General features: G+C 37.9%; 1 protein-coding gene across 1 annotated transcript in view; it reads right to left on the reverse strand.

The window, feature by feature from the left end:
- col4a3 (collagen, type IV, alpha 3) overlaps positions 1-15,200 on the reverse strand; it is a 69,053-nt gene that overhangs the window by 13,609 nt on the left and 40,244 nt on the right. The window contains exons 15-33 of the mRNA XM_072690912.1: positions 14,906-14,968; positions 13,972-14,016; positions 13,785-13,838; positions 13,565-13,606; positions 12,673-12,754; positions 11,022-11,186; positions 10,640-10,729; positions 9,759-9,854; positions 9,144-9,214; positions 8,569-8,757; positions 6,593-6,761; positions 6,382-6,474; positions 6,101-6,205; positions 5,883-5,977; positions 5,602-5,752; positions 2,173-2,286; positions 1,524-1,691; positions 874-963; positions 614-748 (exon numbers count right to left, since the gene is read on the reverse strand). Coding sequence (XP_072547013.1) covers positions 614-748; positions 874-963; positions 1,524-1,691; positions 2,173-2,286; positions 5,602-5,752; positions 5,883-5,977; positions 6,101-6,205; positions 6,382-6,474; positions 6,593-6,761; positions 8,569-8,757; positions 9,144-9,214; positions 9,759-9,854; positions 10,640-10,729; positions 11,022-11,186; positions 12,673-12,754; positions 13,565-13,606; positions 13,785-13,838; positions 13,972-14,016; positions 14,906-14,968 — 2,017 coding nt within the window. The remainder of the gene's footprint in view (positions 1-613; positions 749-873; positions 964-1,523; positions 1,692-2,172; positions 2,287-5,601; positions 5,753-5,882; positions 5,978-6,100; positions 6,206-6,381; positions 6,475-6,592; positions 6,762-8,568; positions 8,758-9,143; positions 9,215-9,758; positions 9,855-10,639; positions 10,730-11,021; positions 11,187-12,672; positions 12,755-13,564; positions 13,607-13,784; positions 13,839-13,971; positions 14,017-14,905; positions 14,969-15,200) is intronic.

The following is a 15,200-nucleotide window of genomic DNA, read 5'->3' on the forward strand; positions in this document are numbered from 1 at the left end:
ATATTTAGTATTTTTTCAACATTTAAGGAGCCTTGTTAATTACATTTAACAGCCTGGAATACATATCAAATCTACTTTTTTATTTTTATTTTTTAAACGATGCAATAGAATCAAAAAAGGTTAATCTAAGTGTAAAGAAAACTACTACTGAATGTGTGAGACCTTCGATCCCACAGACATCCCTATTTTAAACACCCTCATGCATCTGGAAAAATATGAAACTTCATTAAACCATTGTCAGCCAACATTATTTGCTTCTACATCAAGAGATGCAAGTTAAGGCTTTCCTATACAAGGCAGAAACCACACATTAACACTGTTCAGGCTGTGTCCAGTGTAAGTAATCCCCATTTTCAAATTGTATGATTTATGTGGCCAATTTTGTTTTTCCACACAGGGCCAGCTGGTGTTGGGTAACTTCTTGCATAAGAAAAGTATTAGTGGATATTCATATATGTATAAGGGAAAAACATTTTATATATCATATTTTATTAATCAACAATATGACTAACCCATTGACACTGAATAGTGAACGTAGAATAGGGAACATGGAGTACACTACATGAGACGCTCTAGTGTTCTCCAGACTGGAGCTTTAAAATACTTTGCTCACCTAAGAACCCCTTCTCTCCTGGATCTCCAAGGTTTATGACAGTTCTTTTCTGTCCTTTACTTCCTGGATCTCCGAAGTCTCCTTTAGGCCCTGTTGAACCTCTGCAACCTGGTGTTCCATCAGCCCCTATGCAACCTAGAACACAAGAGGTACCATTATGGTAGTTATAATCCTCACTGATCTGATATTATAACAGTATCTGCAACAGTAACAATATGGTGGTTGCATATGTGTGGATGAATTCACAAAGGTGTATGTACCTTTAGGACCTTGCCGACCAGGTGGGCCACAGTTTCCAGGAGGTCCAGGAGGGCCGCAAAAACCAGGAGGTCCATGGTTCCCTCGCTGCCCTTAAAGTACGCCGGAAAAGGAAAATAAATAAATAAATAAATAATGGCCAATTTTTAATACCAGTGTCCTGTTTTTAGAGTCTGTTAATAATACAGATGGCAAGATGTATTATACAGTTGCTGAATTTATTTAATATGTAAAGAACAAGATTCAACAAATCTAAAAATTACAGTCTTGCAAACAACATACTCAGCCAACTCAGCTTGAATAAAACAATAAAAAAGCCTCACATATGTTTTAAAAACCTCACATATGTTTTAAACACTAAAAAATAAAACATGCCGATATTCAGGTGTGGATTTTACTGTTCCCTTTAATGTCCAAGTCTCACACTTTATGCAGCTTTCCATACAAAGGGAGCTTTCTCAAACATGAATTCTTTTTTTGCGTAAAGTGCTGCAGTAAAGTATCTTATGTCTTAGATGTCTGAAATAAATCTTCATATAATTAAAAGTATGGTTTAAAATATGATTCTTGTTTGAAACAGGTCACTCTTCAGTCATCAGATATTTGTGTATGTGATGTGCATTTACATAAGGTTTAGATGTTTGTTCAGTACCTGGCGGGGCAGGTATTCCATCTCTCCCTCTAAAGCCTTTTAGTCCAACTGGCCCAGGTACACCAGGTCCTCCATTATATCCAGGTTTCCCCACTGGACCTACTTGACCGGGCAAACCTAATCCACATTGTCCTGGGTCACCCTGCACACCTCTCTGTCCTTGGGGTCCTGCAAAGAACATTTACAATGTTTAAAATGTTTTCTAGGCAGGGAGTGTATAAGTTTGCACACCTGAAGCACATCTTTCTTCCAAACATTTTGATAACAAGAGGCAACATTAGAGTATTATGTATTATGTAAGAATTCCGGCAACAGAGTGCCATTCTCCATAATACCAGTCTATGTAACATAAAAATGATTTTGTAGCTGTTACTTTAACATTCAATATCTACAGATTGTTTAATACAGCATAATAAATTGCTTTCTGATTGTTATTGTGCATTTGGATTAGTGTTGGATTATTGTCAACTGTATAGCAAAACAACAGTAATAGATCTATACTTCTAATGGCTACCAGAAGGTAAATACAAAACTATATATTACTATATTTAAACTATATATTAATGTTAAATCTGCTTCCATGGAATAACTACACTTAAATGACATTTGTGAAGGCCTTTTCTGTAAACCAGAAAGGGAGACATCTTACCTGGCCTTCCAGGTCTTCCTCTCTCACCTAGGGATCCTTTGGAACCAGCAAATCCAGGATTACAAACTCCTGGAAGGCCAATTGCCCCTGGGAGCCCATCACATCCTGCCACACCTAGCAACAATACAAGAACAATTTAGTAAGGATGTGAGTGTGTGAATCTATCCATATGCCTCTGTAGATAGATAGATAATTTATTGTAGGGATGCACCAATCTGGCTTTTTCAGTTCCGATACTGATACCAATATATAAACGTTGCATGTTGGTCGATATCAGATACCAGTCTGATACCATTGCTGAATTAATAAACTGTATACCTCACCCTGTGGGAGTGACTTAAGGCATTAGGACTGACTTCAACATTACTTTATATAACAAATTAACGCAGATATAAAAATGTATTAAATTGCCATTTGTCATTTATTTATTTGCACATTTAGTGTAGTCTCACAGGATCGGTTCCATTGATCGGCCTAATTATTCGATACCTGATCCAGCTAATTTTGTTAATATCGGGAAAATAAGTATTTGGTCACCTACAAACAAGCAAGATTTCTGGCTGTCACAGACCTGTAACAACTTTTTTAAGAGGCTTCTCTGTCCTCCACTCATTACCTGTATTAATGGCACCTGATTGAACTCGTTAACAGTATAAAAGACACCTGCCAACACTCCAAACTCCACTATGGTGAAGACCAAAGAGCTGTCGAAGGACACCAGAAACAAAATTGTAGACCTGCACCAGGCTGGGAAGACTGAATCTGCAATAGGCAAGCAGCTGGGTGTGAAGAAATCTACTGTGGGAGCAAAATGGGAGACCAATAAGACCACTGCTAATCTCCCTCGATCAGGGGCTCCACGCAAAATCTCAGCCCGTGGGGTTAAAATGATCACAAGAACGGTGAGCAAAAATCCCAGAACCACACGGGGGGACCTAGTGAATGATCTGCAGAAAGCTGGGACCAACGTTACAAAGGCTACCGTCAGTAACACACTACGCTGCTAGGGACTCAGATCTTGCAGTGCCAGAGGTGTTCCCCTGCCAGTACATATCCGGGTGCGTCTGAAGTTTGCTAGAGAGCATTTGGATGTTCCGGAAGAGTATTGGGAGAATGTCTTATCGTCAGATGAAACCAAAGTAGAACTGTTTGGAGGAGAGTGAATGCTGAGTTGCATCCAAAGAACACCATACCAACTGTGAAGCATGGGGGTGGCAACATCATGCTTTGGGGCTGTTTCTTTGCAAAGGGACTAGGACGACTGGTCCGTGTACATGAAAGAATGAATGGGGCCATGTATTGTGAGATTTTGAGTGCAAACCTCCTTCCATCAGCAAGGGCATTGAAGATGAAACCTGGCTGGGTCTTTCAGCATGACAATGATCCCAAGCACACTGCCAGGGCAACAAAGGAGTGGCTTCGTAAGAAGCATTTCAAGGTCCTAGCCGGTCTCCAGATCTCAACCCCATAGAAAACCTTTGGAGGGAGTTGAAAGTCTGTGTTGCCCGCCGACAGCCCCAAAACATCACTGCTCTAGAGGAGATCTGCATGGAGGAATGGGCCATCATACCAGCAATGGTGTGTGCCAACCTTGTGAAGACTTACAGAAAACGTTTGACCTTGGTCATTGCCAACAAAGGATATATAACAAAGTATTGAGATGAACTTTTGACCAAATACTTATTTTGGTCTTATCCACCATTATTTGCAAATAAATTCTTTAAAAATCAGACAATGTGATTTTCTGAATTTCTTCTCATTTTGTCTCTCATAGTTGAGGTCTACCTATGATGTCAATTACAGGCCTCTCTCATCTTTTTAAGTGGGAGAACTTGCACAATTGGTGACTGACTAAATACTTTTTTTCCCCCCCACTGTATGTATGTATGTATGTATATATATATATATATATATATATATATATATATATATATATATTTGAACAATCCGGAGAGGAAAGGCAGTGTAGTTATAAAGAATAAGGAATCTAAATGTGCAGGATGTGCTCGTCCATGATGGAGAGCAGTTTGTGCAGTGTCCTCCTCTCTGCCACCTTAACCACAGAATCCAGTTCTACACCAACCACTGACCCAGCTGACCAGCCTGTCTCGTCTAGTCTCTTTTCCATGCTTCCTCCCCAGCACACCACAGCATAAAAAAGACAGCTGGACACCACAGTCTGATAGGACATCTGTATCCATCTTTTGTGCATATAGATCCATATGCCTCGTCTTCACACTGGGGTGGTATATTAATCTTGTAATATACCACCATTGCCTTCTTCAATATAAACATGACTGAAGACTTTCCTTTTTAATCGTTATAGCAGGTGTCCTGTTTTCAGCCCTAGAGTACTAGTTTAGCACAGTGAAAAATCACTGTACTGTTTTATAAGTATTATTCCATATGAATATAATTATGAAACTTACAGCACACAAAAATTGGACTGTGCCTCTGTCTACAGAAACAGGACTTCAGAAAAGCAAAAGGATCTCTATACCAGAGCTTATAGATCAGTAAACAAGCTGCACAACATTATGTGGCACATCCACTTTGCAGTTAATAACGTGTCCCTGCACATTGTACATTTCTTCTGTATTTTGTGTAAAATGTAGTGTATATATTGTCATTCTTATATATTTGTTATTATCTATATATGTTTTCTACTTTACTGATGTTAGAATATTTTATTTGACCTTATATTGTAACCACCTGTTTCATGTGAACGGACAGTTATCAAAGCATTTCACTGCTAGTTGCACTGTGTATAACTCGTGTGACAAATAAAACTTTAAACTACTTCCTGTGTCACAAGTACAAACAACAAGTTGAGACAATATTAATATATTGTTCAGAGATATTTTTTTAGATCTTTCCCCAATTTTCTCCCCAATTCCCACCCACCAGATAGGACTCCCCCTAATTAAGGGGTAGAAAATATGGACGAAAAGTAGGTTCATTAAGCAGACCTCTAAGTTGTTGTAATGGAACTGACACAGTCGGGCTGCAACTATAGATTTTCAGTTGCAAAATCGAAATTTAGAATTTTGTAGTGAATGCTGTAATCAATACATAAGTAAGTTCAAAAGACACGCTTCCTTGTTGTTTTACGTTAGCCATTTTTGAGAGGATGGGAATTCCAGGTAATTCAATAAACACAGCGGTGTATAATTAATCCAATATTATAATATCATAAAATCACCTAATGACCCTTGTAGATATTCTAAACAAAGGCATGCAAAACCACATGAATTTAACTCTTAAACAGATCATTTATTTTTGAGGAAGGATATGGTGATTAATGTTTTTGTTTATATAGTTTGTATAGTCCACTTTAAAGGTAGTCTGAAGTTGTCTTGTCAATGACTTGTCAATGTTTAATGTTCTAAACATGACCTCATACACTGTAGTTGTGGCTAATGTAATTACCTTGAATCCCTGGTGGTCCATCTCTCCCTGGCTGTCCACGAATTCCAGTGCATCCTGGGACACCACAGTTACCAGTTGGCCCAAGTGTTCCATCATCTCCCGGTGGACCCTGCCTGCCATTAGGCCCTGGAGGGCCAAAACCTACACTGCCCTAATGACAGCAACAAAGGAGATGAGATCAGTCAAGGTTCCAATCATTGGATTAACTTCACTTAAACTGAAGTGAGTCAAAAGCGAGTTTGAGTTTCATAATAGGCATTGTTTAATTTAATTTTACTAACCTTCAACCCTGGCATTCCAGGTGGCCCTGAAGGTCCTGGACGACCTGGTTTCCCAATGCCAGGCTCACCTGGAAAACCCTGCAAACCTTTCTGCCCTAAAACAAATAGGGTGAATAGATTTGTTGCATGTAAAAATCTAATTTTAAGACATCAGATAATCTGGATTTGGACTTTTCTTGTTTTGTGACCTAATATACATTTAATGACTTATTACCCACCTCTGAGTCCAGGAATTCCTGGTTCTCCTGGATAGGACTGTCCCTTCTGGCCTTTTATACCAAACGTTCCACAAAACCCTGGAACCCCACATAATCCTGCAACCCCTGAAATAACCCAAAGAAAAAACAAAAAAGTGAAAATTGATCTTCAGCATATACCAGCTATAAGTTTAATGACTCAAATTTTGTTCTGAACCAAGAAACTTGCAGCTTGAACTCAAGCTGACCCACAGAGGCAAGCTCTGTATCCAAACCCTATTCCAACACTCCTCTCCAAGCACCTGTCGGGCCTTGTGGTCCCCGTTGACCCTTTGTTCCAGGTGGTCCCATTTCTCCAGGAATGGTGCTGACTGTTCCAAGTTCGCCCTTCTCACCTAACACACACGCATACACCAAAAACGCAAACAAATTGTTGGCATTATTATACAGATTTGCTTTCAGATAATTTTTTTTACCAGCACTTAAAATGCATTTCTAACTTTATACTCATACCTGGCTCACCACGGTGACCTATTTGACCCCCAACACCAACATTGCCCTTCTCACCAGGGGGCCCTGGCAGCCCTACTCCAGGAATCCCTGGACCTCCCATTGGTCCAGTACATCCAGGCATACCATCTGACCCTGGGATACCCCGGTCCCCCTTATCCCCAAAAGGACCCTAAGAAATGTTAAGAAAGTTCAGTATTACCAAAACCTTGCAAAACCAAGAGTTGTTTTACAATGCCCATTTACTACAGCAGCTTGATAAATTTGAATATCTTTAAAATATCTATATAAATATAATGATAATAATGTTTGACCATGTTTAAATTGTAACACTTTTTCCTACAGTATTTTCATTTTGAGATGCACTAGAGATGCAGTTGCTTTCAAAAGATGAAAAATATATAGTATAATAATAATAATAATAATAATAATAATAATGATGATATATTGTTGATAAATGTCAAAATTAATTAAAGTCAAAATTAATTAAAGTCAAAATTAATAAGTATGATTTTATTTACTTCTAATTCCTTTTGAACTACCATTTTCGAAATGTAAGGCTTAAAATTAGACTTTTTTTCTTTTGATTTGCCTTTGCCAGCACCATAATTCAAAGTTATTTTTTCTTTTATGGTACAGTAAAATAATGGAAACAATACTGCTCAAACACATGTAGTGTATTTTCACCCTGTCTACATAAGAAGTTACAATGTCCCTTGTTTCTACACATGCTTATGGAACTATTACTACAGTAAACAGAATACAATTCGATTTTTAAGGAGATTCTAAGAAAATCCCATACATGATTCCCCACTTTCATAATAAAGAGAGAGGAGAAAATCAATTCATGTTTGCGTTCATTTTTCCACTGTGAGAAGATGACTGAACACAGTCGTTCCAGGGATAAGAACGTCGTTATAAGTATGTGAGGCTAATCAAGAAGCCCTTACTGAGAAAACTGAGAAACACATCTGCAACATCTGCAAATGACCATCCCAGAACTCAGACAGACATTACATGTTTAACTTGGCTTGTGAGAAAATGCTAAGGACAGATTTCTGCAGAAAAACTGAAAACTCTCAAAGCTCTACTGAAAAGAACAGAATCAGTATTACAGATGAAAAGTGGACACACTAAAAACATGTATAACTTGTATAAGTTTGTATTAAGGCTATGTTTTCTGATTGTACTTACTGTTCCTTTTGATCAAATATTAAGTAAATAAAGGGTGGTCTCAGACCTTTGCACAATCCTGTAATATTGGATTGGAATGTTTCTAACTTAACTGTTCTTAATTAACTTGTCTGAATTAACAAGTGACTTAAAGAGCAAAAGTCAATGTAAAATTCCACACAGACTCCTTCAACAGGCGCTGCAACCTCATTTTGGCAACTGAAATCCAAATCAGATTACAAAACCTGTATGTAGCTAAGTATGTTGTCTGTAATGAGAAAAGGAATTGGACTGTTCCCTAGCAGGCAACACAGTCAGCTACCAGGAGATTTTAGTGCACTTAATGCTCCCATTTGCTGACAAGCTTTATAGCTTAATCAGAAGATGGGAAACCCCTGACCCAGCAATAAAGATGAGGTGAAGGCCACTATCAAAGCAACCTGGGCTTCAATAACGTCAGCAACGGTACAAGCTGATTGCCTCCATGGATGCAGTAATATGTGGTAAAGAAGCCTCAATCAAGTATTAAGTGTATTAATAAACATACTTGTCAGAAATCTCTGAGCAGACATTTCTGGTTTGTACAGCTTTTTATTATGAAATATTCTAATAATTTCAAATACTAGATTTCTAGTAAGCCATGGTGATCAAAAGTAAAGCAAAGGTCATTGTTATTAACATATAATGTATATAAAATATATGACACTTTTCTTAATTAAATTATGAAGAAACGTTTTCACAATATTCAAATTCTTTGAGCTGCTCTAGCATGTAGATAAGGCTCAGGGGGAACACACTGTACTGACCGGATTACCCTTTTCTCCCATTTGGCCTTTAATTCCCGGATTGCCTGGTATCCCATTCAGTCCACTGCTTCCTTGGTAACCCATGAGGCCTGGGTCACCCTGGTCCCCTTTTTCCCCGGTTACATTCATAAACAGACACTCTCCTTTGAGCCCTGGAAGCCCTGGTGCTCCTGAATTGCCATAAAATCCCTACATAACAGTGTCCACAGAAAGAAACATTAATGACATTATCAAACTGAGGAATGTTGGAATGTACACCAACATTCCTCACACTGCATGAAAATAAAGGACAGCGCATGTAGTCAATGCACTGCATCTACAGTTCCTACTAGAAACTTCCTAAACATGATCACAACCACCAAGATTACCAACAAAAAATGTACCAGTTTATTACTATTATATTAATTAGTATAATATTATACATTTTCATGCTCAAACATCTGCTTCAATACTGACCTTAAGATTACAGACATTTGTGCATGGAAGCCCTACCATTCACAGAAACTGAACCAAACAATTTTGTGTATGCTTTGCCTGTAATTCACTTCAGGTGAAAATAGACTGGGGACACTTACTGGAGGGCCAGGGGGACCAGGCAAACCCTTACAACCTTGAGGTCCTGGACCGCCTTGTCGTCCATTATCACCTACACAGATAGAAGCAAACTTGAGAACAGACACAGTGAGCCTTATTTATTTGTGCATCAATAAAGTAATTTGAATATGTGTATAACATTTATTGTGCAAAAATTACAATTTAAATAAACTAACTATATTTAACTGACCTCTTCACATGCCACATGAACACACTTGACCAATAATAGTTACATCTGTTGATGGAACAACCAAGATGATAGACTGGCAGTGTCCCAGCAACTAGAACTTTAAAGTTGTCTCAAAATAATTAGTTCGGCTTTATCAGAAGCAATCCTTTTGGCACAGTGTGATACTGTCGCTTTTTTTGCAAAATGGGAAGTTACTTACTAATGTCAATGTTGGCCTATTTTATAGCCAACTTCTCATTCCATGAATACACACTTTGCCTACTAACCAACATTTTTAAAGTTCAGATGTCAATGTCAATTTTGACTAGCTGTTACTAAGGTAGTAACAATAAGAAAGCAGTAAAAAGACACAATGAGAACAACCATTGTTGACTTAATAAATAGGACGCGAATACATGTTTTATACCTGGAACTCCTGGTACACCAGGAACTCCAGGATCTCCTCGAGGTCCAGGTTTTACATCGGCCAAAAAGCACAATTTACAGATGTCTCCTGGTTCCCCTGTGAATTAAACATATGATTAGTAACAAAACTGTTCAGAGGGGAGGAAAACTCATTCAAAATCTGCTTGTAACTGTTTGCGGGGGTTAAATGCACATACAGTACAACCTTGCCATCCTTTTCCCTATACAAATTCAAATAATATTAATTCAACAATTACATTACGAACTATGGTTATCTTCAGGCAAACTGTGCCGTATTTCTCCGTTTTGGCATATTTGTCACTAAATGATTAAGATTCAAACTGATTCAAATGCAACATAAGACAAAAATGACAACCTTACAAGTGCTGGTGCAACCTTTTGAGGCTAAACAGCCCACTTAAGGTCCTGCCACAGAATTTCAGTGAGATTCTATCCGGGACCTTCGCTGGCCAACTACAAAACCTTCATCTTGTGTCTTTTCAGCGTTTTAGAGGTAGATTTTCTCTTGTGCTTTGTATCATTGACTCTCGTAACTATGTAAACTTCAGATTACAGACTGATGACCAGACATTTTCCAGCAGGATATTCTGGTAGAGAACAGAATTGATTTTCTACCAGAATTGGTTCCATCAAAATGCAAGTTGACCAGGCCCTAAAGCAGCCACGCCTTCACCAAACCATGTTTAACTACTGGTATGATGTTCTTACTGTGGAATGCCATTTTTGCATTATGCCACATGTAACAGCACTCCTGCACTAAAAAACTGACTAAAAAAAGTTTGCACTGTAAATCATGTTATAAGCATGTACATGTAGTGATTTTAGTCAGTAATACATCCAAGGAAGGGTAAAGACTCTTACCTTGCTCCCCATATTCTCCTTTTGTACCTTTGAGCCCCTGCATACCTTTCACTCCTTGTGGCCCTTGAAGCCCAAAACGATTATAAACATCTGTAAATCAAACAGTGAATTTCAGAACATGTTCTATATATTCAATTCAGGATAAATAAATTCACTCTGTTAAAGAGAGCTAGCCAAACAGAAAAATTAAACACAGCAGAACATGAGCTACAGAGTGCTAATGAGATACAGAGGTCAATCGCCATGCTATATCTGCAGAATGCTTACCCAAGTCCTATTAAAAACACAATGCAGGGATGTCAAAGGTTTGTAATTTTTTGGGAGGGAATTTGGACAGCTTTCCTTCTTTCAGTAGAAAATTCATCCCAGTTTGGTCAGTTACCTGGCAGTCCCTGAGGGCCGCGGTCACCAGGACATCCCACTAGGCCCCGAGGTCCGTCTGGTCCTGGGGGGCCTTTTACTTTTGGTGCTGGCTCACCCACATCCCCTTTCAACCCCCTAAAGCCAGGGGGGCCCTGCTTCCCACAATCTCCAACTTTATTTAGTGCTGGATAAAAGAGAATTGGTATGTTTTCCAGTTATTACTGTGTGTAAGAGAAATGAACAGTTCTGCAACAAACCATAGCCTCGCTTTTAACAAAAGTGCAGATGTACATACTACGACAGAAGGCACAACACAAAGTCACATATATATTCATGCAAACTGCCCATACTGTAGAACTACTCCTGTGCTCCGATTGTAAGGTGCAGGGTTTAAAAGATGCAGAAAATTAGTGGAGCTGCAAATAATCAGAACATGTTTCATAAGTGCCTCTCTATGTGTGGAGAAGTTGCAAAAACAATATGTTTTTCTATTTGGTCTGCAGCATTACATATATTTCTTAATACGTATAGTTCCACAAAAGGTGAACAAAAGTTTCATTTCTCAACTGTGTGATTAGTGGCATTATTGTTTTTTACCTTCCTAAACATTTTCTCACAAATAGGCTGAGCATTGTTATGGATTGTCTTAGAAAGCCCTTCACTGCACATGACTTCATTCTAGCAGGCACAGAAAAGAATCTTTGGGCATTTAGGGCATAATTCTGCAATTATCAAATACCTTAACAGGTAACCTCTGTTTTATGCACAGCACATTACCTGAAATGGAGTATCAATATATTTTATCTAAATGCTTAAACATTGAAATGAATATAACTTGGAATTATATAATCACTGGGACAATATGCGGATAATATGTGACGCATGTACTGCTTATGTGATAAGCCATATCCACTTTCCAAAGCTTACAGAACACCACACTGTTGGGTCTCTGTCCAAAATAGTTCTACACTTTTTTTTTGCCACAACTTGCTCTTCAGAGAAATTCATGTCTGCGTCCCAAACCACACACTTCTATATTTTATTACTACATTAATAACTGCACTTCTAATGGTGGTGTGCTATTTTTAACACACTATTTAGTGTGGTGTGCAGTTTGGAACATGTTCTATTTCTTTATATAGCTGGTCAGTCCAATATAGTATTGGAAACATAAGCTAAAATACTTAAGTTCATGCTTTGTGATTTAAAAAAATGTTTTACTTGAATGACGACCTACACAAATGTACTTTGCCACTCTGCATAGGATAATAGGAAAAATAACAGATCTCTACAGTAGGGCAGTGAAACACAAACAAAACGGAGCAAATAAAGTTACATAGAGAAAAGAAATTACTCCTCAAGCAAAACACAAATTCTTTCTGGAAACTGTGGAATAATGGGTATGTTTTGATATTTAGAATTGGATGCTTTTTTATATAAATTACATGTTTGGAAATCTGTGAATCTGGCAAACCCTGTTTACCTGAACAGCCTGGATATCCTGCATATCCTGGAAAGCCTTGTACCCCTGGAACAATAATCGCAATAACTTAATAGTAACGCCATATTTAATCTCATTCTATATCAAAACACACTAAGAAATAAAACATAACATGAACACATTCTTTGTAAATGTAGAGAATGTCAGTTTGACAAATATGGCTTTATACCTAGACTGCCCTTTGGGCCAGGAGGTCCAGGTACACCGGGGAGACCTCTTTGGCCTTTTAACAGCCCTGTCATTACAGTGACCTACACAAAAGGAATATGAAATTCTCAAACATATTATGGAAATGGCAAAAGTGAAACAGTTTTAAAAGTTGGGAAATAAAAGATTAAAATGGAGGATGCTATGGCAACAAGAAACAGTTTTGATAACATGCGCAAGATTTTCCAGCCCAAATTGTAAAGTTTGAAAAAGCTAAATAAATTATGAATTTACAAAAGTGTGTTAGATTTGTACGTACTTTCTAAATGCACCACAGGCCAAAAAGATTTGATACTTTGATTACACACAGCAGAACATATACCAGAATTGTCTGTTATGGGAACTTTGATGCTGGTGCAGCCTAAGGACAGAAAGCTGAGTACAGTGAAGGAGCACAACTGTAGGTTTGATGGGACATCACTGACAGCAGCTCATGTCTTCAGAATTCTTAAAATGGTAAAACTTAAAAGGTCTTAAGACACTTAAGACACAAGGTCTGTAAGAATGTTAATGAGTAATATGACCTGATAGAAGATTTATTCAATTGTCAAACTCTTAAAAAAACATTGTGTGATTTTACAAACTCTTTAAAATGATCTTGTTTGGGCTTTGTCTGCTTTAAATTAAATATTTTATTTTGAAATACTAATGGGCTCATTATTAGATTTTTTATAACTCATATGGCTAACTTATGAGTTGCATTTTCTATTTTACCTCTGTATGATTTGCTCACAATATTAAATAATAAAAATGGTACAGTTGTGTGGGTTGTTGATTTAGAGAATGCAGAAAAGCATTTAAAGGTTTTTGTTTGTGCATTAAGTATGAAATTAAGCATATGACTTATGACTCACTTTTCCTGGGGGACCCATGGGACCTGGATTACCCGGTTCTCCCTGCACATGGACATACAGAAAACCATTGGCCGATTGTATTGTTTCGTTGGGATGATGGTCACCGTTAAATCTTTACCCAAAAATCAAGGTAGGCATGGTACTGCTCAACACACTCAAAAAAGGTTATTATTTCACGCACCAGGTGTTTTAAAAGTCTAAAACTCGTAAGATGCCTTACCTTTAAACCAGAAATCCCAGGGGGTCCAACTAATCCTCTGTCCCCTTGAAGACCCTGCACAACACAAAAATAATTTTTAGGTCAGAGGTGAGAGAAAGTAGCACAATGTGCTTGTTCTTTAAGGCCTAGGTAACAAAGCAGCTATTGTCACCTTTAAATGAACACTTCTTTTCTCAAGACTACTCACCTTAGCGCCGAACTCTCCCTGAAGCCCAGCTTTTCCATCTTTTCCCTAAAAAAAAAAACATAATTTATTAATAGTACTAATTAGATCACACCTTTTAATAAGCCCAATTTTCTTTTTTTTATCTAAACACTGGGATGACAACTCAATAAGTAACACCAGTGGTGCTAGGTACAGCCTTTATTTCCAGTAAGGTTCCACAGTTATGAGGCTGGTTAAGTTCTGTGAGCTTAAAGGGGAGTGGGTCTGGGATGCCAGTCCTCATTGTTGAGCCTTCTGGAAGTATCATGGGCTTAACAATATGTAATACATTTAATATAAAAAAAAAACATTTAATATAATAAGAACTTTTTGAAAAAATAGGTCTAAGTACTTGGTGGTTGAGGTGGGTTTAATTCAGCAAAGCACTGACAAAGGGAAGTGCCTAGCTGATGACCTCTGTGAAATGTTTGCAATGTATTAAGTGATTAGAATATGGGGAGAGGAAATGGATTGGGCCCATGTGTAACCCCAAGTATTAGGCGCAGGATTTTTTCTGTAGTATTTTACTTAACACAACCCTGGATTTCAATGTGCTTATAAAAACTGAACACACTAACTAAATATCAGGTTGGTATTCTTTTAGCACAGCCCTTGAAAAAAGGGTCTGTAGAAAAGAAACAAAGAAAATGTGTTTTTTTGTTGTTGTTTTTTTAAGTAAAGGCTTTTTAAGCATAAGCATATTTGCTAAATAAGTGTGTGGATCAGAAAATGTCAGAAAGTATAAAAGGTTAAAACTTAAATAATGATCAAAAATTCATTAAATGAACCAAGATTTAGTCCTTACATCTGAAGTACTGAATTATGAAAACACCCCTGATTAAAGACAAATGTGACGAGACTATTTGAGATCCACTGGTTTAGGGATCGGATGCTGTTTCAGCATGTATATTTTTACCTCTGGTCCTGGATCTCCTCTGTCTCCTTTTTCTCCTTTTTGGCCTTCCAGGCCCATTTGACCCTATGAAACAACAGGTGCCAGGTGAAACATACAAGAAACTTAACAGTGCAATATAAAGGAGGAGTTGCATAATACATTATTATAGAGGTCATGATAACTGTCACGCCCGTGTCGCCGTGCTCGCTCCGGGGGCAGTCTCGTGTCCCAGCCCGCAGGTGTTCATGAGGACTTTCAAGTTTTACAGCCACGGTCAAGTCATGTTTCTAGGACTCTTATTTTGTCACAGAATTTT

This window comes from Salminus brasiliensis, chromosome 11 (genome assembly GCF_030463535.1).
Source record: "Salminus brasiliensis chromosome 11, fSalBra1.hap2, whole genome shotgun sequence".
NCBI classification, from domain to species: Eukaryota; Metazoa; Chordata; class Actinopteri; order Characiformes; family Bryconidae; genus Salminus; species Salminus brasiliensis.